At 50.8% G+C, this 25,760-nt stretch overlaps 1 protein-coding gene and 1 pseudogene across 3 annotated transcripts in view; both read left to right on the top strand.

Annotated features, from left to right (window-relative positions):
* Nucleotides 1-3,376: 3,376 nt before the first annotated feature.
* LOC123807897 lies at nucleotides 3,377-6,939 on the top strand (annotated as a pseudogene).
* A 14,793-nt stretch (nucleotides 6,940-21,732) lies between these two features.
* ACTN1 (actinin alpha 1) overlaps nucleotides 21,733-25,760 on the top strand; it is an 88,259-nt gene continuing 84,231 nt past the window's right edge. For 2 of the 3 annotated variants that reach the window (XM_045822261.1, XM_045822262.1), the window contains exon 1: nucleotides 21,733-22,101. In XM_045822261.1, the coding sequence (XP_045678217.1) occupies nucleotides 21,997-22,101 (105 nt within the window). In that variant the 5' untranslated portion in view covers nucleotides 21,733-21,996. The remainder of the gene's footprint in view (nucleotides 22,102-25,760) is intronic. The other variant, XM_045822260.1, reaches the window with a different exon arrangement.

The following is a 25,760-nucleotide window of genomic DNA, read 5'->3' as shown; positions in this document are numbered from 1 at the left end:
ATCAAGTTTGTCTGGCAGTTAATAGTGGGAACCAGATCAATTTTCTATTGGTTGAAAAATAAAACTTTTAGGAACTTAGATTTTAAAAGTAATGATAGTACTAGCATAATATTGTTTGTCATTTTATCATTTAATGGGAATATTAATTAAGAATTTTTTCCCTTAGTTTTATACTCTATAATTAAACAAGAAGTTCCTCCAACCCCCGATGTTCTGGAGCCTTCTGGAGACCCCGCCCACTTGGCCAAGTTTATGTTTTGGTGGAAACTCAATGTTTCCATTGTCTGACTTGAGAGTGTTAAATTATTCATCCTAATTAACTAGGGCACACAGACTCTCCCAAGGATTTTCTTTACCTCTTCTTCGTTGTAGAAGCCAAGAATGAAAAGGGTTCAGAGGGAGGGTAGATTGCCTTCCACGCAGTGCCTACACCTGAAAGGCAGCCCCTCTGCCGGACGAAGGGACAGCCCGGGTAGCCCCAGGCCAGCGGGAGCTCCCTCACAGGCTTTCCTCGGAGGCTGCAAAGCCAGTCAGAACTGCGTCTCTGCAGAAGTAGCCGCCTGGGTTCCAAGGTGAATCAAATAACACCCTTCCCCGATAGATCAGGTGGTGCTTTCACGAGCGCACGTGCATCCCCTCAGCCAAGGCGTGCGTTCCCACTGCGTGCCTGGCGGTTTGTGGGGAGGGAGCCAGTCCCTGTGCGTGGCCACGGGCAGCCTCTCAGAGGTGGTGACATCTGAGCTGAGACTTCAGTGGACATTCGACCATGCACACCTCTCGGGGAACAGGGTTCCAGGCAGAGGAAGCAACAAGGGGAGAGATGCGTGTGGTATGAGCTTGACTGTCTGTCTGTAAGAAGGGAAGGAAGACTAGGGGGTCTTTTCCGGAAATAAATTACTACAATGGGGTGACAGGACCGAAAGTTACAGACATTTTTATGACTTAATATATGTTGCCAAATTGTTTTCCAAAAGGAACAGATATAAGATCATGTGTGCAGTCAGTAACAGTCATTAGCCCTGTGGGTGGAGTCCAGAAGTTGACAGAATGGGAGAAGCAACTTCAAAGTTTCCATCTTTGGCATCATTTGAATTTTGTGCCGAGAGTATGTATCATTTTTATAATTTAAAGTGACCTAATGTTTTATAACATTGGTAATAAGCAGGTGGTAGACATAGCATTTTAGTATTTTAAATATCACATATGCATTATATAAACTCCTTATATGTATGAAATATTTCATACTAAAAACCTTAGTTTTACTGGATGTATTAATTTATACACCACGAGGTAGCTCTAGTAGCTCTAAATGTGACAGTTTAAACTCATACACACAATGATTGATGATTATTACTCTTTAACTTTTTGCTTTTTAATCTGATTGTAGATTCTGGTTTGCTCTGGTGGTAGAAGAGTCACTTTATCCTCTGTAAGTTTCAGGGGTGCTTTTGTTTGTTTGTTTGTTTGTTTGTTTAGAGAGAAACATCGATCGGTTGCCTCTCTGATCAGAGACCAAACCCATAACCCAGGCACATGCTCTGACCAGGAATCAAAAGGAAGACCTCTTGGTTTACGGGACAGCGCTCCAGCCAACCAAGCCACGCGGGCCACGGCTGTAGGTTTTAGCTTCTGGTCACATGAGAAAAAAGATGTGACCAGCCTCTCGATTTACTAACAGAACTTTTCAGGAAATTAAATAAAATAGTTACGGGGAAGGCACTGCACATTTTAAAATGCAACAGAATAGAATGGAGGAAAGAGAGAATTAGGAAGGAATTTTTATCTGGAATGAATTCCCACATCTTACCAAAGTCAGCAGCTTCTCAATGCTGGATGCCCCCATTCACCCTGATCTTTCTGTTCTCTACATTCTGTCTCAGGTATTCTTTTTTCTTTCTTTTTTAAAGATTTTATTTATTTTTAGAGAGAGGGAAAGGGAGGGAGAGAAACATCAATGTGTGGTTGCCTCTCATGATCCCTCTACTGGGGAACTGGCCCACAACCCAGGCATGTGCCCTGACTGGGAATCGAACCAGCAACCCTTTGGTTTGTAGGCCGGCGCTCAATCCACTGAGCCATACCAGCCAGGGCTGTCTCAGATATTCTCAAACCTAAGGCTACACAACATGGCACTTTAACTGTTTTGTCTGCAGGAATGATGACCTCCCCAACAGGAGGGTCCAGGGCAGCCATGATGTCCCGATGTCGGGAGTTTAGGCATTAGTGAGCAGGTAGAGAAGAGATAATTTGGGGGCAAAGGTGGTCTTTCCAGATACTAAAGTGACAGGAGTTGGGTGGGTTGGGAAGAGCTTCACATTGGGTTGAATCTGGGTATTTCAGTGACTAGCTCTGAGCATGTCAAGTCTCTTCACCTTCCCAATCACAGTTTCTTGAGCTGTGGAGTTCAAGACATGGGGCTGTGAAAATTGCCCTACTTTCTTCTTTATGGTGTTTTAGGGACTTGGTGAACCAATGTACGTTAAAAAAACTTTGACCTTGGTGAGGCTTTGAGGAATAAACTCTCATTACATAAAACCACTGAGAGTCTTGGGGCTATTTGTTATTGCTACACAACCTACCATCTCCTAACTAATGCAGAATGTGAGTCTAAGTTTCTCCTCCTCTGGGGGAATAATACCCACTTCACATAGTTACAGTGAAGATTTAATGAGAGAGCGTGTCAAGCTCTTAGCTCAAAGTTGGCTCATGGAACGAGCTCACTAAACAATTGATTCTTGCCCTCCCCTAGCAAGATGGTCATTCTTGGCAAAGGCAGACAAGGCTGCCTGACCAGACCTTCCCATGGACCCCAGGGGCATAGCAATGAGGTCAGAGTTCCTCCTCAGGAAAGCAGACACACAGCCCTTATTAAGCAGCACGTATTGGTGGTTCTGTCTCTCCACACTCCCCAGTTCTCCCCACATCAGTCCTGGGGCAGTAATTTGCAGCCGTCGAGAGATGGGGCACTGACAGCCTCTGGCATCCACCTTCCATTTGCAGCAAGCCGTGGCAGCTCCCCTTCTCTACCACTGCCACCGATTGGGGCGGGTGGGGGGAGCTCAATGTAGGGAGGGGGAGCCTTCCTGCCTCACTCGCCACAAACTGTCCTCGCAGTGCCAACCAGCACAAAAACCTTGGGAAGGTCAGCATCTCATAGCACGTCTGAACCTCACTGGGTCTACACCTTGTCCCTAACAACAACACAACTTTTAGAAGATAAACAAAAATAATAACAACCCTGAGCTGTGGGTGCCTTCTATCTTATTTTAAGTTTAATGAAATGGAGGTGGTGGTGGTGGTAGAAGCAAAACATGAACACGAGAGCTCAATAGGGAGAAACGAAACCCCCACGGAGAAGCCCCTTGGCCTCGTCACGATGGGCAGGTTTGTCAGAGGCGTGGCTCTGGGTGGGGCCTTTGTGACCAGGCTGCATCAGGAATGCAATTTCTTGAATCCCACGGGAGGGACAGAGGAGGTTAAAGAGCCCTTAGAAATTTAAATCAGGGCCATAGCACTATTTTCCAGAGCCAGTGACGGAACCGCTCACCTGGACACCTTCGCCATCAACAGTCCTCGCCCCCTGCCATATGCTCACACAGACAAACACACACACTTGTCCAGTTATGGAGGAGAGGAGCTTAGAAATGCTTGTAGGCCAACCTTTGAAGTCTCAAAAAAATTTCCAGTCTACTCCCAAAGCCTAGGTCTGGCCGTGGAAGGCCCCGGTCCTACGTCAGACCCTCTCCTGACCCACAGAAGCCGTGGCCAACCTAGTAACAAACTGTCCCAGACAGTTCAGGAAAATGGAGCCCGCTCCCCACACTCCGTCTTATGAGAAACAGATGGCTCCTTTCTCTGACTTGGCGAGCACCTCCCGAAATCCATCCCTGTCCCTTCTTTGTTCCAAAGCAAACGCTTGCCTTGGCTTGTGTTCTCACGTCCAGACAGGCGCTGCGGGAGGGGGCTCCGGAGGCCAGGACCTGGGACGTGAGTGGAACGCAGCCCACTGACTTGCAGAGGGGCTGGGAGCAGAGCGGTGGGACTGCTCTTGCGTCAACGCTCCAGGCATCCACATCCACATTCCCTGTGTCTCCTTCAAAACAGCCACCTAGCCAGGTGACAGATTTACCTCAGCGGTGACAAGAGTAACAGGGCATCGACCTTTAGGGAGCATTTGCCAAATGTTAGGCTCTGGGCTAGCTAAGAGCTTTCTAAGTATTTCCCACTTGATCCTGAGAGTCCTATGAATAGATGAAGACACGGAGGCTCAGGGAGATCAGATCTTGCCAGTACTGGGTGATAAGGCTGGGAGGTGAACCCTGGCCCAAAGGATTCTAACCCTCTCCGCTCCAGGGTTAGAATGACCTCAGAACTTGGAATGAATGCTGTCCCATCAGATCCTGACTGATGGTGAGAGGCTTCACCTGCGTTTGGCTTCCACCGGGGAAATCAGGAACTTGCACATTCTTGCCTTACGTCATTGAAGTTGCGAGGCATGTGGGTGACTCTCTCAGCTGGGGTAGGGAGGAAGCCAGGGTGCTTAGTGGTTAAAGAATTTGCAGGAAGAGGCGCTGCTATAACTCTTGGGAATGGCTTTGGTGTTTGGAAGCAGCCAAAAGCTGTTTGGAGCAAAGTCTTCTAAACTAGGTAATCCAGCCCGGCAAAATTAGACGTGTTCACTGTAAATTTACACAAGACTGAGCATCCCGTGTGGCTCACAGGCTGGTCTCGAAGGCCAGTCCCAGAGAGGCATTTCAGGAATGGTTAGAATTTTCTTTCTAATCTTGAACCCGAATCTGCCTTCCGGTAACTTGCTCCTGTGGCTCTAGTTTGAATCGTGCAGCCACGTGAAATCGGCCTTATCATTACCTCACTCCCCGCCCTACTCCACCCTAATAAGCTTCCTTATCTGGTTGCCCAGCCAGCAGATTCCAAGCAGCAAATTAGAAAAGATCGACATGCCTTTTAGAATCACCTGGGACATTTCTAATTCCCCAGTTCCCGGGTTCTACACCTAGAGAGTCTAATTTTATAGGTCTGGCTTTGGGCACGGGCATGGTTGTTTTCTGACGTTTAGCCAGTGACTCTGGCCAGGATTGAGAACCTCTGTGTTCAGACGAGAATTTAAACCGAGTGGCTGGGTAGCTAGCTCAGCGTATCACAGAACCCATATTCCAGAGCAGGGCTTCAAGCTCCCATCCACCTTCCCTTCACTTTCTCTGGACATGCCCACCCTCCTGACCCACGTGGGGGGTCCCTGAGCATGGGGTCCCAGCATGGGTGGCGGTGGGTGGGGTGATAGAGTCTGGTGATCTCAGCAGTCCACCCGGTTGGTGCTAAGGTGTTGCTCATTGCCCCAGCAATGTTGGATTCCTTGTGACAAAAGGTGTTGATGTGGGGTGGACTGTCTGGAACGCTGGGAAACTAGCTGTAGAGATGCTCAGGGCTCCTGCGCGCTGACCCTGCTCAGCCCCACGTGAGGACGCGGGCTGGGTGACGTGGAGTCAGGTCCAGAAGCAGGAGAGGCCATGTTTGTGGACATTCTCTTGGCTCTTACTTAGAGCGTTAAAAAGCACATTCTCAGAACAGTGACCCGAGCCCTACATTAACAAGGTAAGAACTTCTACTTTCCGGTGAGATCCTGTATCTCAGGGATGGAGGCGGGAGCCCCTCCCCACCTCCTCCAGATCTCTGAGGCCAAAGGACTGATGCTGCCCAGCTTCTGAGAAGAGTTTGAATCCTCTTCTAACTGTATCTAATCTAGCCTTACAGGGATTGTGTGTGTGTGTGTGTGTGTGTGTGTGTGTGAGCAACGGCACTCATAGGACACGAGGACTGGCTGGCCACCTGACCCCGGCACTTAGACTGGTAGGAACGACAGGCTTCAAGGAGCCAAGGCAGGGATTGTCCCCCCTGTGGCTCCTCAGGGGACAGTGTCCCCGCCACTGGCCAGGCCTTGCCTGGGTTCCTCTCTCTGTAGCCTTACATTTCAGCCATTGTAGTCGTCTTTTTTCTTAACCCTCAAATTCCCCCAGATGCTCCAGTCCTGGCTCTCTGTTGGCTCTCCGCTACTGACAGAAACACTCATCTCCTTGCCACTCCCCTTCCCTTTTCTTCTCATGGTTGTCCTCATCCCCTTCCCTCTGCTCAAGGACACCCTTTACCTTGGAAGCAACAGGGGGAAATTTCCGGCCAAGAACAAGGCACAGGCATAGTGACGACTCAGCTGACCGTCTGCACCCGGTACATCCACAAAATAACCTCGTGGGATGGTTACTTTTATGGGTCAATTTGACTGGGCCACAAGTGCCCAGCTATTTTATCGAACATTATTCTGGGGCTTTCTGTGAGGGTGTTTTTGGATGAGATGTAAGCCCTGGCCAGGTGGCTCAGTTGGTTAGAGCATCATCCTGATGTGCCAAGGTTGCAGGTTTGATCCTGGCTCAGGGGCACATAGAAAAATAACCAATGAAAACATAAATAAGTGGAGGAACAAAGTGATGTTTTTCTCTCTCTCAAATCAATAAAAAAAAAAACAAAAAACATTTACCTCAAGTTTCACAGTGCCGCCCAAGGATGACAAGAAGAAGAAAGATGCTGAGAAGGCTGCCAAGAAAGACACAGTCCCAGTGAACAAATCTGGGGGCCAGGCCAAGATGAAGAAGTGGTCCAAAGGCAAAGTTCGGGACAAGCTCAACAACCTAGTCTTATTTGACAAAGCGACGTACGACAAACTCTGTAAGGAAGTTCCCAGCTATAGGTTTATTGTAACCCCAGCTGTTGTCTCTGAGACCGAAGACCCGCAGCTCCTTGGCCAGGGCAGCCCTTCAGGAGCTCCTTAGAAAAGACCTTAGTAAACTAGTTCCAAATACAGAGCTCAAGTAACTCACACCAGAAACACCAAAGGTGGGATGCACAGCTGTTGGTGAAGATGCATGAAGAACAGGTCTCGCCAGCTGTACATTTTGAAAAATAAAATTTTATTAAGCCAGTAAAAACAAACAAACAAACAGACAGACAGACACAGACATTTAGATCAATAGACTGAGTGAAGCAGACTGTGCTCCTTAAGGTGGGTGGGCGGGCCTCACCCAGTCAGTTGAAGGACAGACTAGAACAAGAAGGCTGACCCTTCTCTGAGTAAGAGATGGTTCTTCCTGCCTGATGGCATTCAAACAGGATGTTGGCTTTTCCTGCGTTTGGGCTTGAGTGAACTGAAACATTGGCTCTGCCTGGGGCTGGGGCCTGCTGGCCTCTGGACTGGACACACGGCATCCCCTCTCCTGATTCTCAGGTCTTCAGGCTCCGATTGGAGCCACACCACTGGCTCTCCAGAGCCTTCAGCTTACCTGCTTACCCTGCAGATCTTGGGACTTGCCCACTTCCGTACTTACGTGGGCCGATTCTTCATCCTGTTGGTTCTCTGGAGAACCCCGACTGATTGATACACCTTGCCTCAGAGAGATTGCTAATACCCCATTTTGCAGGTGGATAAGATGTTTCGAGCCAGAGCTGCCGCCACCCACTCAGGTGTCCCTGCCCTGCCCTGTCTAGCAGGGCTGTCTGGGTCACGGTCACTCTAGCTCCGCTCTCTTCCTTCCCTCCTTTCTGCCCAGGTCTTTGTGCATTCTGCAGCTCACCTGGTCCAGGTGGAAGCTCTATCCCCCCGCCCTTCCCCTCTGGGACCACCATATGCCTGAATCTAGGATCTGTGATGCTTCCCCCTTTCTTTCACAGAGAGTTGTGCAAACCGATATTCATGGGGGAGTTAAACACATTCACTGGCCTTTCCTGGTTCTGCTGCAAATACTTCAGAACCCACATATTCCGTTTGGTTGTCAAGCCCCACCGTGGTTTTGGAGAGAAGGCTGTATTTCCTGGAGACTGTCTTTCTAATCTCCATTTCTTTCCCCACCCCTTTGTACATTGTTTTCTCACTCCAGATACTCTCCCCCTGCCTGTAGGTTTATTTCCCAAACAGTTCAGGTGTTTGGCCTGTGCATTTGGAACTGCCATGATTCCAGAATGTTTTGGAGAGATCTAGGGAGTAGGCTAGTTTCTTCCTGACTTAGGCTGGGAGGTTTGATATGACAGCAAACGTATTCTGACTTTTAGATGGGGGAAAGGAAAAACAAAGGAGAGGCAAGAAAACAAAGCCAGTAACCCAACAACCGAGTTGATAAGTACATTATGGTAATAGTTCTGCAAGAACAGCTTGTACTTGCAGGTAACTCTTCCTGTAGCTAACCAAGAGCAGGGGCGCCGACAAGCCCAGCAAGCCACGTACTGACTACGAGATTGTATTCACCCAGTTTTTTTCTCCATCCTCAGTCTTTGAAAACACTTCAACACAGCTACTGTTAAGGTTCTTCTTCCTTCTGAGCATACAGAGAACGAGGTCAGTGGAGGCTCGCTCAGGGTTAAGGTGGGAGACGAGACCTTTGAAGCCTGAACAACATCCTCTGTGAGTCTTCTCCTCAAGGCTGGGGCCTGGCAACATGGGCCACGCTGGGCCAACATGGAATTAGAGGGGAATTCCTGGAGGAGGGCTTTGTGGAAGGCAGGGGTGTGGAAGAGGGCCCTGAGGAAAGGCCCCAGAGTCCTCTAGCCCTCTGGCTAAAAAGAACCATTTAACCGTGAGTTATTATCCTGGCTATTATTTGTGTCTGTAATAACAGCCATAACAATGGATGCTGCAAAGGTCAGCCCAGGGGCTGCTGTGGCCTAATGCTTTTAGTAAGGGTTGGAGGCGGAAATGAGTTGATAAAATTTGTTGTTGATCCAAATGTGTCTCAGCTGGCGGAGGCGGTCGAGGCCTGCGAGAAACTCCAGATGGAGTTAATCTTCTCTGGGTCCCAGGCAAGGGTGGCAGCTAAAATTTAACTTGAGCACATTCAAGGTAAGGCACTTGGAGTGAGGGCTCATCTCAGCTTCCTTTCCGACACAGGCCCTGGGGAGGAGCCCCAGAGGCTGCAGCAGCCACAGAGAGTGGGCTCTCACTCAGCTCAGGGCAGAGGCCCCCTTTCACCTCCAGAGCAAGCAGCCCGCCGGCTGCAGCGGGGCCCTGGGCTGTGGCCTCCTGAGCAGCTGCTGGACCTTCAGGGTCTGGACTGCCCCTTCCTGTCTGCAGTCACATCAAATCCCACCTGGCACTGCTCAGTGAAATCTTAGCACCTCTACCTCTTCCCCCTACGTTAGAAAAGAGGGCTTTGAGCCCTGGCTGGTGTGGCTCCGTGGATTGAGTGCCGGCCTGCGAACAAAATGGTTGCTGGTTCGATTCCCAGTCAGGGCACGTGCCTGGCTGGCCAGCCAAGATGGGGGAGTGCAAGAAGCAGCCAGTTGATGTATCTCTCACACATTCATGTTTCTCTCCCTCTCTTTCTCCCTCCCCTCCTCTGTCTCTAACAACAACAACAAAAACAAAACAAAAAAAAAAGGAGCAGGCCCTGAGAGGTGGAGGGAACTCCCACGGTCACCCAGTTAGATGGAGGCTGGACCACGACTGAAGTGGGGGCCGTGGCTCCCACTCGCAGCATTCCACTCCATCTCGTCCGAGGGCCCCGCCGCCCAGCTGGAGGCGGGCCCACAGCCACCTCGCAGCCCTGGCTCAGACACGTGTTGAGTGCTCACTAGATCTCGTGCACTGTCGCACGCGAGGGGCAAGGGCATGAAGCTTGACGTAAGACCTCAGTCACTTAGTGCCTCTGAGCCAATTCCATCCAGAAAAGGGGCAACATTGATCCTGGTGCCTAACACAGACAGTGAGTACTCCATGAGGCAGCTGTAAGGGTGCGCCAGGACCCCGGGGAGTCCTTGGTCTCTCAGGGGAGCCAGACTCATCAACAACTACGTTCGGTGCATATACACAGGTGGTTCAGGAGCAGAGGAAGGAATACCTAACTGAGCAGGGTGCACTAAAATTTGTTCTGCCGCTTACCAATTGGGTGACGGTGAGCATGCTCCTCGGCCTCTCTAGGGGAGCCCGATTCTTCTTATTTGTAAAATGGGCTAATAGAAAGAGCTCATACATTCAGGATTATGGGTTTATGGATTGGACGTAATAAATAGGAAGTGCCTAACACTCAGTAGACATCAATAAAGGAGAATAATAAAAAGAAGTCAGAGAAATCTTCACAGGAGACATGTGAACTGGGATTAGCGAGATGAACAGAACTTTACAGGGAGAAGTTAGAACAGTGTGGACGAAGGCATGGAGGTGTGGAAACGTGCGAACTCGGCGAGGAGCCAGCAGGCTGGGGTTCCGAAGCAGGGCTCTGCAGCAGAGTGGGAGAGAGGAAGGGCTCGGGGAGTAACCTGTGCTGGGCCACGTGCCCGATGGAAAGTGCTCTGGACTTTTGGGCAACCAGGGCCACTGGAGACTTTTAAGCGTAGGTAGGAAAGGGTCCATTGGCATTTATGACATATGCCTTGTTAGCACTTCCTTGACCGCTGGCGTTTGGTTGGTTTGTTTTGCCAAGAGCCATATTGGACCAGTAATAACGCAACAGGGATAAACTCTGAGTATCTATCAGGACTCTATTGGTGCACGTGACAGAAAACCAGGCTCAACCTAGGTGGGGTGGTTTTCAAAAACATGTTCACACACTCTTTGATCCTCCTCCCTTCAAGTGGTGGAGCCCGATTTCCCTCCCCATGAGCGCAGCCACGACTCGGTAACTCACTTCTAACAGAGTGAGGGGAGCGCAGTGCACTGCAGAGGCGAGGCCATACAGGGTTCTCCTCACTGCGCTCTTGGTCGGCTCGCTCTGTGGGGAGTCAGCTGCCTTGCTCTGAGGACAGTCGGCCGGGAGAGCTCACAAGGCAAGGAACTGAGGCCTCCTGCCCTAGGCCACCTGGGTGAGCCAGGGGGAAAGCACATTTTTCAGGCCCAGTCAGGCCTTCAGAATCCTTGCTAGTATCTAGACCCACATCCTGTGACAGGCCCTGAGCCCAAACCATTCAGTTTAGGTCGCTCCCAAACCCCTGACCTACAGAAACGGTGAGATAATAAATGTTTCTTTCCAAACACTAAGTTTTGCAGTAATGTGTTATGTAGTAATAGAAAACTAATACACCAGCCAGCTTAAGCGAATAAAAGGAGAGGGCAGGGGGATTAATTGGTGCTCCTGAGAAGTCCAGAAGTGGTACAGCTTGGTGCAAGGGATCCATGACAAAAGATGTTACCAGAACGCAGTTTCTCTTTACCTCTTTGATCTGTCTTCCTCTGCACGGGCTTTTTAACCCAGACTCCATGCAGTGGCTCCTGGAAACCCCAGACTTATATCATCCTCGCTGCTGGGATCTCCAGGGGAAAAGACTGTGCCTCTGTCCCAGGAGTGCTGGCAAGAGTCTCCTTGTGTGTCACTCATTCTGATTGGACCCCATGATTATTCCTAAGACAACTGTTGGGCTCTGATTGGCCAGTCCCATCATTAGCCCAGCCCTGGTGGTTAGGGGTGGAGTCAACTCTATCTGCACAGCACAGGGACTGGGCAGGGGAGGTGCCTCCCCAGAGAAAAATCCTAGAGGATCAGTTGCTAGGAGGGAAACTGGTTGCTGGGCAGTGAAACAGTGTGTATCTACTAAACCCACGTCTGTACTGTATTTTTCTATGTGTGTCTCGTGTGCATTATTCCGCACTAGCCACCTGAGTGGCTGTTCCTTTAATGCTTTTGCTTTTTCATCTATTTAGGTCTTAAATGTTACCTTCTTAACCAAGACCTCCCTGAGTACCTCATTTGAAAAAAAAAAGATGTAACCTCCCTCTACTTCCTGTGCTATTATGATTTATATGAAGAAATATATTAAGAAATACATGTTTGGCCCTGGCTGGTGTAGCTCAGTGGATTGAGTGCCAGCCTGCGAACCAAAAGGTCACTGGTTCGATTCCCAGTCAGGGCACACGCCTGGGTTGCCAGGCCAGGTCCCTGGGTTGGGGTGTGCAAGAAGCAGCTGATCCACATCGATATTTCTCTCTCTCCTTCTCCTTCCCTTCTTTCTAAAAACAAACAAACAAACAGACAAATAAATAAAACAAAATAAAAGAAATATGTTTTGTCTTTGTCTGTATTTGTGGCACAGAACTAAAACGCTTGAAATTTCCTAAATGATAAGAGCAATAAAGATGCCTTGATATTTATAACAAATGCCTTCAGTCACACCTGAATTTATGTTAATGAGGTGACTTGGAAAGCACCTAAGAATGGGGGCAGGGGCGCCAGCCATGTAGTCGGAGGGTCAGAACCTTCAGTCCCATAGCCCTGACCCCCGGGGAGGGGAGAGGGGCTGAGGGTGGATCAATTGCCAATGGGTAATTATTTGATCAGCCATTTCTATGAAATGAAGCCTCCATAAAAACCCAAAAGGACAAGGTTTGGAGACCCTCCAGATTGGTGAACACATGGAGATTCTGGGACAGAGGTACCGGTTCCTCATACCTTGCCATATGCATCCCTTCATCTGTTCCTGAATTATATCCTTTCATAGTAAACCCATAATCTAGCGAGTAAAATGGTTCTCTGAGTTTTGTGAGCTGCTCTAGCAAAGTAATCAAACCCAAGGAGGGTGTAGTGGCAACATCCTAAAAATAAATAGTCCATCAGTAAGAAGCACAGGCAATACCCCAGACTTGCAGTGTGATTGGCATCTAAAGTCTTATAAGACTGAGCCCTGCGCCTGTGGAGTCAGATGCTGTCCCTGGCAGATAGTGTCAGGACTGAGCTGCGGAACAGCCAGCTGCGGTCAGAGAACTGCATGGGGCCCTGGGGAAACCCACATATTGGGTCCCCATACTCTCTATTCCCCTTCCCTGATTTATTTTTCCCCTAAGCATTTTCCTGTTGTTTTCATCATTTATTTATTATAAGTCTCTCCTGTTGCAACCACCGGTCTGCAGTGACCTCAGAATGCTGTGGATGGCTCGTTGAGGTAAAAGAAAAACATACACCGAGACAACCAGGTCCTATGGGGAAATAGGGATGGAACAGCCACTCTCTCTAGTGGGGAGCGCCTCGGCCACCCTTCCTAGGGATCCTGCCCGAGCAGGCTTTTATTGAGTTCGTTTACACAGGAATTCAGGTAAAGCTCATTACTCATTGCTGGGAAGTAAGGATCAAATAATAAGGAACTCTGAGGGCCTATTCTGAGTCAGGGTCAGATAGCTAAAGAGCTGTAAAACCTTGAGGAACAAACTTACTTCTTCCTTGGACCCTTATCAGTTAATTGAGAGCATTCTAAACAAAGCAGGTTTCACAGGATTTTACATATTATTTCTTAGGCCTGATCACTGGGGAACCCGCCCTTTCCAGCACAGAGCTGTACCACCCTGTCATTGTTTCAGGCTTAGGTGGAGCAAGGGAAGTGAGGCAGCCAAGAGATTAGGAGATTTCCTCACAGACAATGAGGATTCAGGCTTTGTCAAAGCCAAGGGGAGAGGGTCCATCACCCCCTTTTGCTGTAGCCCCCAAAGTCCTTCCTTGGGGGTCTCGCATGTGATTGTGCCTGTCTTAGGTCATTTCCCCCTTGGGGAATCTTACCTATCATTGGCTAACCGACCAAGCGTTGGGGGCCAGGCAGGGTGAAGTAAAAGGAGCAGAAGCGGTGCTCCTGCCAGGGAGATAAGCTTTTGTCTCCTTGCTGGCTTACGGTCCAAGGTCATTCCCTCAGCCTTAGCCTTGGGGGGGATTACAGCTTCTGATACCAGGCAGGGCAGTTCCCAACACTCTCCCATGGAAATATAAGCTACACAGGGCAGGAATTTCTGTCCATTCCGATCACTGCTACACCCTGTGTGCCCAGAATAGCCTCTGACACATAGTGCGTACTCACTCAATAATGTTGGATGAATGAATGAATGTTCACAGCCATCCTGTGGAGTAGGTGGATGAAGGTGATTCTCCTGTAATAAAGACGTGAAAACCTGAGAGAAGGATTCCACTGGCAAAATGATTAAAAAGAAAAAAAAATCACTTTAATTATTGAGTGCTAATAAGAAAACAGCAGAGGGGAACTAATGCATTACAGTGTGTTCCCACCAAGTGAAGGTTAAATGGTGCCCTGATGAAGCGGTTCAAATAGAGAATGTGGTAGGAGAACTGAGTCATCCTCTGGCACTCGTTGGTGCCGGCATCCTGGGCGTAAAAGAGCCACCTGCTCTGGTGAGAACTTCAATCATGCTGGGAGTAGCAGTTTAGTTTCAGCAAATAGCAACAGTCACAGTTAAATTAATATGACTAATTTGAATCTTACTCGTTTTAAGTTTCTTTTAGAGAGAATTATAACCTTGTTTTGATATTATTGTTGATTATAAAACTAAAACTTTAAGAAGTTTGTATCTAATTATTTTTGTTATGTCTTTGCACATTTAAGAAACATCAAAACAAAAATGAAGTAACTTTGTGAGAATTTGTATCCTTTCTAAAGGAATTTGCTTAGTATTCAAGACTGAGAAACACTGTTTCAGAAGACTCAACCCCTCCCTTGCAGGCTCGGAGTTGAGAGATCACCTGGGCAGTGCAGGACTCTCGTTTTGCAGACGAAGACCCTGAAGTACAGTGAGCTCAGGTCTTCTTACCTCAGGGCTTTGCCTCCGCCTCCCAGCTAAGGACACCTGCTCCCAAAAGCCATCCCATCGAGTCCACTGGGGTGACCTGGGCAGACCTGTAGGACTGAGTTTCTGTGGCCTCTGCCCCATTGGGAGAGTTGGGCTGGGGGGTGGAGCTGGGATTAATCAGACTCCCCTGCCACGGACTCCCCCAGCAAGGATTCTGCCTGCCAGCTCCCAAAGCGGGTGGTGGTGGGGGAGGGGGCGCCTACTCACTGGAATTTCCCAGCTGTGATTTGGGTGCTTTTGCTCTGGTATTTGCTGGGAACTGGAGATAGGTGGGGGAGAGCTCCCCACCCTTCTCCGAGAGATTAGGTTGGACAGCTTTTAGGTATGACTATCTCTCGCTCACAGAGCTGACCTCAGGGTAGCTGTCTGAGGTGGAGAGTTCTGAGCGCCCTCCCTGGATTTGACCCTTGCAATTTGGGGCAGAGATACATGCAAAAAGATGCAAAAGAGGGCCCCAGACAAGCCTCCTGTTCCATGACCTGAGACCTGAGACCTGACGGCTAGGTAGGGCATGGGAACAAAAGACACTTTCCTGCCTCCTCCAGGTCAGTCTTTTTCACTAGAGAGCCGGCAAGAGGGAAACTGCCCACTGTCTTCTTTGCTGCCCTGCCTGGCCTGGTGCGGGAGGGGCAGGAACTGGCCCAGAGACAGGCAGCCTTTCGCTGGTGGTCCAGGACTTAGGCCTTAGGCCTGGCGAGGGCTGAGAACTGCTGTCTGGGGCGTTGATGAGGGCAACGGCCAAGCAGCTTTCTCTGGCACTGGAGTTTTGAGAGGTCAGAGGACTTAGGGAATGCTTCAGTGGACAGTGGCAAAGAACTGGGCTCCCACAACCTCCCATGGTTGGTGGGAGAAACTGAGGCACAGAGAAGGAATTTGACTAAGGTGGTTTTTTATTCATCAAATATCCAAGTGGGACAGGTATTATGTCTCAGGCCCTGTGTTAGGCTGTCTGGGGAAAGGTTGGGGATGAGACCACACGGGAACAGTAGGAGACAAAATGTAGATAAAGGACCACAGCAAAGCAGAGAATTCTATCTCAGTTATAAACGGTTTGCTATAGGTGTTTGGGGAGAGCGAGTTCATGGGTTAGATTGCTCTTGGGACTGGAACAAGACTGAGGTCTCTGGCCTTCTGAGCTGGAAAACCCCCAAACCACAGTGACGGTCCCTTGTGCAAACTCTGCCATGCTTTTAGCTGTTAGGAAAAGCCCGCAGGCAGTCCATTACCATCAGGCTATGGTTGGAGGTTCAGGACCCCAAGAAGGAAACTCTCAGACCTCCAGGCTGGGAGATCCTACTGGTTTGTATGTCCCCGCAGGCCCCTTGCATGACTCGTTGCACCCAACAGGGTGAGGTAAAGCAACTTATTAGCATTGAACGGTGAAGAAAGGAGTCAGGATTGTTTGCAGAAGACTCCTCCCGGTTTCCTGCATGATCTTACCTCTCTCCACTTTGGCTGCTCACGTGACTTCAGGGATTTTTTTTTTAAGTTTTTTTATTGAAAACTCATATGAAATAGACCCGCTTGAGCTTCCCACCAAAGCAAACGAAACAGCCTCCCCAAACAACCATTCATGGAACATCTGTTGAGCGTCTGCTGTCTCTTCGAAGAGGGCCGGGGCCATGCCCGCCAGTTCGCTCTCACACCGCAACCCCCAAGCACGGCAGTGAGTATATGGCAGTTAGTCGGTAAGTATTTGTTGAACAAATTAAATGTGGAGAAATTTGTGTATACTTGCTATTGTCCCTCACCTCAAGCAGCTAATACATTGAGAGTTGATCGCTATTAGAATCAACGGCAGCAGGGATGAGAATTATTTATTCAAATGGACAATAAGCATACGAAAAGATGAAACCTCTCAAAAACAGACCACTACTCACCTACCTTAATGGCTAATTTAAAAATATATATATTTTTAAGATTTTATTTACTTATTCATTTTTAGAGAGGGGAAGGGAAGGAGAAAGAGAGGGAGAGAAACATCAGTGTGTGGTTGCCTCTTGCATGCCCCCGCCCCCCTTGCACTGGGGACCTGGCCCGCAACCCAGGCATGTGCCCTGACTGGGAATCAAACCGGCAACCCTTTGATTCGCAGGCCAGCACTCAACCACTGAGCCATACCAGCCAGGGAGAAAAATTATTTGTTTCTTACTAATTTTTTTTTATTAGAGAGAGAGTAAGGGGGAGAGAGAGAGAGAGAAACATCGATTTGTTGTTCCATTCATTTATTTATTCATTGGTTGATGCTCATATGTGCCCTGAATGGGTATCAAATCTGCACCTTGGTGTGTCAGGACGATACTCTAAACAGCTGAGCTACCCAGCCAGGGCTACTGGCTAACATTTTTTTTTTTTAAATTGACAATACAAGGTGGTGGGAGGATATAGAGTGACTGAAATTTTTACATCTGGCTGCTTAGAGGGTAAATTGTTACAGCCGATTGGAAAAACTGGCGATACAAACTAAAATAAAACATATCCACCATGTGACCCAACAATTCCATTCCTGGGTACATGCCCACTGGGAATGAATGTACATGTTCACTAGAAAAACACGTAAAATGTTAACGGCAGCTTTATTCCTTGTAGCTCTGAACCGGAAGCAATGAAAAAATACCTATCGACTGGAGAGTGGATAAACTACTTAGGAGATACTTATCAATGGAATACTACATAAGGGAAAACATCCCCAAAGAACAAACAGACAAGCAAAAATTAGCTACTAATACAAGCCACAACATAAACAAATTCATAGATATTAAATGAAGTGAAAATCCAGAAACCAAAGTGTGTATACTGTATATTCCATTTCTATTAAGTTCAAAAATAAGTGCAAGTCCTGTGTGGACTGGGAGCACAGATTGGGAAGGAGCCTGAGAAAACCCGGTGTGCCGGAGATACTTCCCACGAGTGCAGACATGTAAAATCTCACTGAGCTATATGCCTAAGATGAGTGCACTTGATCCATGCACTTCACTGTGTGTTACACTCCAATTAGAAAAAGAATGGATGTTAAAAATATGCATGTACCTTAGTATCCCTAAGAAATCAACACATTTTGTAACTGTTTTCTCTCTGGAAGGTGGTGTTAAGTGGGACTAACATCATGAGTGTGATGGCCACCCATGAGTCCTGGATACAAAGGCTGGTCAATTCATCAGCTCTGATCCATCCCTCAGGGCCTCCTCCCTGTGGAGAAGACAAACTCATCAGTTATTGGTCCAACCCACTCTCTTACCCTCTTCCCACAGACTTATGGACATCCTTGCTCATCCTTCCTCCCCCTCCCCTCTCTCAGGACATGAGGGGCTCTCCTCTTCTTGTTGGCCCATCCGCTAGCCTGCCTCCTTGAGCCCATGGGGTCCCATCTTCGTGAGAATGTGGTGCCATCTTTCAAGCCTACATTAGCTTACATTTCCAAGCCTTTAATCTCAACTGAATTCTTCCTCTCAGACTACAGAGATCTCAGGTTTCTTCTATTCTTAAAAAGTTCCTCCTTTGACCCCAGTTTCCCCTCTAGCTACCGCCCAATATTTCTTTTTCCCTTCTAGGGTCACTGTCTCTGTTTATTGAGCTCCTAGTGGCTCTTAAATTCACAGCTTTGGCCAGGTCACTAAAATTCCACAAGCAAAGGCCACCAAGGAATTTCCAACTGTCACATCCAAAGAACACTTGAAGTAGCCGATTCCTCTCACTTTGAAGGTTCGCTCCTTTGACTTTTACAACATCGTGTGGTCCAGACTCTCCATGGTCCACTGACCATTTCGTCTCTGCCTCCCTCAGGGGTGCTGTCCTTGGTCTTCTCAGCCCCACCCCGGCATTCCTTGTGGATGGTCTCCTGGTGTCAGTACCACGCCTTTACAGGTGACTCTCAAATCCTTGTTTCCCCTGAGGCTGGGGGTATGTAGTCAACTTCCTTCTGGAGAGCTGAATCTGGACATTCTCAGAGCACTTCAAGTTCAGTGTGCTCAAACTCCATCTGTGCTTCCACTCCCACACCTGAAAGTCTTTATCTCAGTGGTTCTATTCCCCCACTTACCAGATCATTCAGACCAGAAACCGTGGTTAAAGCAGAGGTTCTCAGCCTCAGCATTGCTGGTATGTTGGGCCAGATCATTCTTTCTGGTTGCGAGACTGCCCTGTCTACTGCAGGGTGTTTAGCAGCATCCCTGCTTTCATTCCCCTGGATGCTGGTAGTAGCCTACCCATTGAGACAACCAAAAATGTCCCCACACATAGCCTCACATCCCTGAGAGGGGGCTGTCAAACTACCCCAGGGTTGAGAACCCCTGGGTTAAAACCATGGGCTTAGCAGCCACACGTACCTGTAAGGTTGGACTGGTTGGCTAGCTCTTGGGGACTTAGTTGGTTTTCTCTGTAAGACAGAGATGATTCTCATTTCAGGGGCGGAGCTTAAATAAGGTGACAGAGGTAAAGTGTGTGGTCTGTCCGTACTGGACATTTGCTGACAGCAACAAAGACTCTTCTTTCTCATCCTCACCTCCAGACTCCTGGGCTTCTCCGCTGTGTCTCCTAAGTCCATCCACTGTTCCCCGTTTGCTGTAGACTCAACCCCCCCCCCCCCCCCCGTGAATTCATATGTTGAAATCCTAACCCCCACCTTGAAGGTATTAGGAGAGGGAACAGGTCATAAGAGCACAGCCCTCACGAACAGGGTTAGTGTCAGTATAAGGAGCCTCCAGAGAGGTCCCTGCCCCTTCTGCCACGTGGGAACACAGAGAGATGACTATCTCTGAGCCAGGAAGCAGGCTCCTATCAGACACTGGACCTGATCTTGGACTTCCCAGCCTCCAAAACCATACGAAATACACATTTGTGGTTTAAGCCACCCAGTCTATGGTACTCTGCTACTGTAGCCCAAAAGGGCTACGTATTTTCTACCTGGATTATTGCAACAGCTTTGCAACCGAGTGTCACAGCTTCCAGTCAGCCTTGCTTCCCTCAGTCCCACACTCTGCTCGGCACACTAGCCCTCCAGGGTCTGGCTGCTGCCCACCTCTGCAGTGCCGCCTCTTGCCCCTCTCAGCCTTGAATTTCTAGTCCAGCCACACTGAAACGGCAGGCATTCCTTTCCTTTCACACCATGCAGTTTCTGCCCCCATGTATTAGCTCACACTGTTCCTTCTGCCTGGAATAACCTCCCACACTCCTCTTTGTCTGGCTGACTCTTGTTCTTAAAGGCTCCCTTCAATTTCACCTCCTCCCAAAAGTTGTACCCGGAGCCTCCTTTACCAGGCTGGGCTGGGCGTTCCTCGGTGCCCCCACAGGCAGATCCGCGTCCTCGCACCTCTCCCATTGCCGGCTGTTTCTGTGTCTGTGTCTGTCTCTGCTGGGCGGCACAGGGGCAGGGAACGTGCCTTTTTCATCTCTCCATAACATGTAGCACCTCCCTCGACACAAACGGTGCTCAGCGAGTATTTATTGAGTGAAGACGTGGATCTAGCAGCATCATTACCCTCTACGTGGGTTTAGAGCCACAGTTTAGAAGCAGTTATAAAATAGCCCATAAATCTGCTGTCCCTGTGGCTCAGGAGAAGCGTGCTTTCTCAGCCTGGGACTTGTGGCAAGCAGAGTGCTGACGGGTAACACTTGCATAAGCATGTGCGGTCCACGCATGAGGCAGGGAGCATGGGTGTCTGCTTACAGCAGCATCAGCTGGCCCTCTCTGAGAGTCAGAGGCACTTTCTCCACCGTTTCCATCTGCGGCCTTTCAAGGATCCTGATTCATGGCTCTTCCTGTCAGTGAACTTTCCTCCAACGCCTTCATTCACCTCTAAACTGTCACCTTTGGGCAGGTTTTTGCAATTGACTCAGTCATCCCTCGGTGCCACAAATATAAATTAAGCACCATTATGTGCATACGCTTTTGGAGGTCTACTTGCTGTTTTGTTTTGTTTTGTTTTGTTTTGTTTGTTTTTTTGCCCTGGGACCTCTTAGGAGCCCACCAGGATGCGAGGTCTGCTTCTCCCACGTGTCTGTCTCCGTTGGGCAGGTGTTGAGACCCTCCTCTGACTAGGTCCGAGGAAAGAAGCGCATGCAGCCACTCAGGAGTTAGCGGTGTTTAGTCAGTCCTGCCCTCCTTCCTCCTCCAATAACAATAAACCTTTGTTTGTCCTTGGCATAAAGTTACAGGGTTGGCTTCTGGAGTCCTGAGAACTTGCTCAATACCCTTTCAAGCTCAACTCTTGGAGCCTCAGTCTCCCCATCTTCCAGGTACGCGCGGTGGGCGGAGGCGGGAGGAGTGGAGTAGGTCCATCAGTCAGGGCCCTTCCTCCCAGTTTTTAAGATGCAGCCGGGGTGCGTAGCTCCGGGTCCGCCAGCTCACGGGGGTCGCCAGGAGATCCCGCGAAGCTGGGCGAGGTAGTTGCCACCCGGGAAGCCTTGTGGCTTAGCGGTGTCCTGAGCCCAAGGGCGGGCAAGGACCTGCGGCGAGGCGGGAAAACTCTGGCCTCGGAGCGCACTTGTCTGGCGCGAAACCTGGCTCCCGCATGGAAGGGGTCAGGCGGATCAGGCAGGGCGGGGTGGGGAGTAGGGGCAGCGGAGTCAGGAAATTCCCAGGAAATTCCTTTCCATTCCCGCATTCCCCGCCCCTTTCCTTGGGTGCCCATCTCTCCGAACTCTGGGAAACAGAAAATGAAATGTTAATTTGGGTTTCCTCACGGCCCTTTTCCAGTCCCTGGCCATCCGGGTTCGGGGCACGCGTGGGAGCGCAGTAACGCCGGCGCGCAGGAGTTTGGGGCCTTCCGGCCGACGGGGAGTGTGGCCAATCCCTGGAGGCTCCTGCAGATCGGAAGCGCGCTACCGCTCGGTCCGTGAGCTCTGGGAGGCGTCCCCCAGCCTCTGTCCCATGTAGCTTAAGGTGGTGTCACATGAGCCGCGGGGCAGTGGGAACCTCGGGAGTGGGCGGGGGCGTGCGCGCCGGGAAGTCCACCTATATGCGCCGTGGCCCAGCTGACGGATGCCAGGAATTCCCAATGAGAGGCGATGGGGGGAAGTTTGGGCAACTCGGACTGGCCAATGGAGAACCTAGGGAGGGCTCTCTGCCCCTTACCCCCGCCCCTGCCTGCCTAGCTCCCGCAGCGCTGGTGTGTTTGCCGGGCTCAGTGTGCGTGGGGATTAGGTCCGAGCGCCCGCCCTGAGGCAGGCAGTTCGCGAGCTCAAGCAGCTGCTGCCGACACCGCCGCCAGCAGCAGACTTCGCGAGCAGCGCCGCGGCGGAACTGGGCGCAGGGGAGCTAGCCCGCCCCGCCAGCCCAGCCCGGCCTGACTCCCTCCCCACGCCGGGGCAGCAGCAGCAGCAGCAGCCGCCGCCGCTGCTGGGAGAAGGTGGAGGAAGAAATCCAGTCCTAGCACGCGCGCACCATCATGGACCATTATGATTCCCAGCAAACCAACGACTACATGCAGCCCGAAGAGGACTGGGATCGAGACCTGCTCCTGGACCCGGCCTGGGAGAAGCAGCAGAGAAAGGTCAGCAGCTGCCCTAGCCCGCCGCAGCCCCCCGCGCCGGCCCGCTCCGCCCGCCGCGCTAGCGGCTTCGGGCTGGGAACCGGTTCCTGGCGCGCACGAACGGGGGCGGGGGGTGCGCGGCCGCTGCTAGGTGGGGTGTTGGGTTACAGGCGCGGGGCGAAAGGGGGAGCGCCCCTGCCCCAGCGCCTGTGAAGGGGGAAGTGGGGCCGCCGGCAGGCAGGTCGCCCTGGGGCCGGTGATTTGGGTCGCCCGGCTGCCTCCGCACCATCCCCGCGTGGGCAGGGGCGGGGGCGGTGCCTGGGAAGCTGAGGCTGAGACCCCGGTTCCGTGGCTGCTGCTCCGGATCGATTTTCCCTTCCCTTCCCCGCCCCCTGGCCGCCTCTCCATATGGCATGCGGTGGCAGCGCCCTTCCTGGGCCGCCCTGGGCTGGGGACTTGTAGGGGGCAAGCTGCGCGGGACCCTGCACCTCCTAGCCCGCTGACGGAGGGGAAAGAGGGAGCCGAAGGGACTGGAAGCTGCCTCCGGGTCGGCCTGGAGGTGGACCTGTTGAAGCGGGGTTGCGGCCGAGAAAAGGCAGGGGTGTAAGTGGGCTCCCCAGCGGGCCCTGTGGGGGCGGGATCAGGAAGGCATACCGTTTTAATTGCTTAACTCAGTGGGTTGGTAGCTGTGAGCAGAGGTGGACTTGAGTCTGTGTCCTGCCCCTCCGATCCCTGCTCATTCTGGGAGAAAGCGAATGTGGGCAACTTGATTTGAGTTGAGGGGCTCCAGGGCAGAAGGTTTTTCCCGGGGATATTTAGGGTCAGTCACTGGGGATCTCTGCTTAGCCACCGAGCCGCGTCCCAGGCTCCTGGTACCGGGTGCGCACTCCGCCACCGGGGCAAGGCTTGCAGCTGGCGATGGGACATCGGCACAGTGGCCAGTGGCAGGAAGAGATCAGAAACCACTCTTTGGGTAGGGGTGGGGGAGCGCCCAACACAGCCCTTGCTTCCTGCGTGCGCGCGGTGAGTTCTTGCCTCAGGCGGCCACGTACCCTGTGCACCCCTCTTTCCTTCCTCCCCCGCTGCCCGCTCCCATCCGGTCCCTCCTCGTTCTGTCCCTCCTTGCCCCACCCCCATCCCCGCCCCCGCCCCCCCACCCCCGCTGATCTGGGAATGGGGGGGGACAGGATGGCGCGTCCCTCTGGATAGTGCGGTTAGGGCTGGGCTTGAGGGAGAACACTCATGTCCAAAAATGGTAACATTCATTCCCTTTTTTAAACTTAAAAGGGGGGGAGTTTAGGGAGCCGACTGAAGTTTTTTTTTTTTCAGCCAAAGGCATCCTGTATTAGCTCACTCAGGAATCCTAAGCCCTTTTACTCACTTCGTCAGACGAGCAGAGGTAATTCAAAACTCGCGCACAAAGGGCTTCCTCAAAGTCAGGCGACCTGAGACCCAGGCCCACTGCTCCTCAGTCCAGCCCTGTAGGACATTGGAAGGTCCCCCGGCTTTGAGCTAACTTTTCCAAAACACCCCTCTTTCGCTTCCTGTCTGCCCGCTCTGGGAGAGCTGGGGAGAGAGCGACTGTCCCCCACTCACCCGCTCACTCCCTGGGACGCTTGGTCATTAGAGGAACAGAGGATGGAGTGGATAATTGAGAAATTCCCGTGGGTGCAAGGCAGAGGGGCTTTTAAAAAATTCATGGTGAGGCCTTCTTGAGAATAGGTTTTAAATGGGCAAGAGTGGTGGGATTAGGGTGGTGGGTGCCTTGGGATCTAACATGGATAGCGAGAAGTGTAGGAGGTCCTTGTTTACCTACTGTGTACCTTGGGCACCTACTGTGTGCCTAGTAGTGACAGGCACCCAGAGGAGCAGGAGTGACAGGACTGCCCCAGAGCTAGGAATTCGGTCCTTTTAAGGACTGTGGGAGGACTAAGTTCCCGGGTAGCAGGAACTCTGGTCTCCTCGCACTGACCAGGAAGTCTGCACCATACTGTTCAGTGGGATCAAATGAATGAATGAGTGTATTAAATATAGTTGGGAAGAAAAATTACATCGTCTCTCTTTCTCTGCATATATACATGTAACACACACATTCATAAAACGCTGCCCTGGGTGGTGTGGGTGTGTGCCAGGCCTCTGGGGAGCCAGGTGGGAACAGGGTCATGTGGGAAATTTGGTAATCGATGAGGTACATCGACAGTTTGCCCAGTGGTCTGGTCAAGTGGCTGATGTGGGCCAGGCATTGCTCTCATCTGGGCACATACATTGTTCCAGTTGTTATTACTCCCAGCAGCTCTGTGAGCCAGGCACACGTGAGGATGAGGAAACGAGGGGCAGAGGGGGAAGTTAACCAGCCCAGAGTCCCACGCTGGTGTGTAGGGGGGCTGGGATGCAGCTGTGTTCGAGGCAGGCAGCTTCCCCTCACTTGTCCCTCTTTGCCGAAGGAGGCAGGAAAGCTGGGCCTGGCATCCCGATCTGCCAGAATCTGGACGAACAGGAGCCAACACTTGTTTTGGCGGGAGGGTGGGAGCGGGTGGTGGGATGGGACAAGCTCTGAGCCTGGCTCGGAAAATCTAGTCCGGAGTTTGCTATCTGTCATGAATTCGCCTTGTATGGGCCTCAGTTTCCTTATCTGTAGATTTTACCTAGTTCTCAGCGGAATATAAATAAGTGGTGTTATGTGTGGACAATCAGACTTAAAGTAACTTGCTGCTTTTGACACCTTCCCTGCTTACCCTGGGAAGCAAGGCCAGAGCTGACAAGTGGACAGAGCACAGCCATTCCAGATGGAGGCTCAAGAGTGAGTTGGGGGGTGGACAGGGAGGACACAGTGCAGTTGAGGGCAGAAGGCTTTCCTTTTAGACCTGGTGCAACCGTAACTTTGAGACTTGGGCAAGTCATTTCACTTCTGAGCTTTTGTTAGCTCATTCAACAAATACTTTTGGAGCACCATCTCTGTGCCATGGATGGTTCAAGGTGCTGTGGATAGAGCCATGAACAAGGCAGATGAGGCATGTGGCACTTCTGTTTCCTCCTTTGTAAAGGGGCTGCATTCCTGCCCTGCTAACCCTCTAGGGTTCTTACAGGGGTTGGATTCAATAACCTGGTTGAAGTACCTCCTTTGAGAATGGTGAGGCCTGGTGCAGATGCAGGTAGAGGTCTGTGCAGGCAGAAGGTCCACTCAGGAACCTGTGGTCCAACCTGTGGCTTGTTCCATCTTCAGAGAATGTTTCAGCGCAGAGTTCATGAGGCTGGACTCCCTCCCTCCCTGGCTTCAGACACAAAATGCAGTGGATTAGAGCAGTTTACTGGCTTTCATAGTCTTCCTGACTTTTGAGGCTGAGCCCCAAAGTCACCTTTCCTAAGGGAGCCTATCTTTCTGGGTTGACCACAGTCCCCATGGATCCTGCCCATGCTTCTGTGTGTGTGTGGGGGCGGGGGGAGGGCAGGAGGGGGAGCAGGCTGGAGAGAGCGCAGACTTTGAGTTTTATCCGGACTCTACAGATTCAGGATTTTGACTTTGGGCAAATCACTCAACCTCTGTCACTCTCTCAGTTCCTTATTTTAAAAAAAGGAGCTAATAACCTTCCCCTTCCCTGTTGATGGAGAAGATATGCAAATTGGCAGCGTCTGCTGTTAAATTTTATTCTCTCTTCCTCCTTGCATCCTGGGTTCTCTGG

This window comes from Phyllostomus hastatus, unplaced genomic scaffold, assembly GCF_019186645.2.
Source record: "Phyllostomus hastatus isolate PE091 unplaced genomic scaffold, TTU_PhHast_1.1 phas_scaffold_501, whole genome shotgun sequence".
Lineage (NCBI taxonomy): Eukaryota > Metazoa > Chordata > Mammalia > Chiroptera > Phyllostomidae > Phyllostomus > Phyllostomus hastatus.
This window is presented reverse-complemented; position numbering and strand designations above follow the sequence as displayed.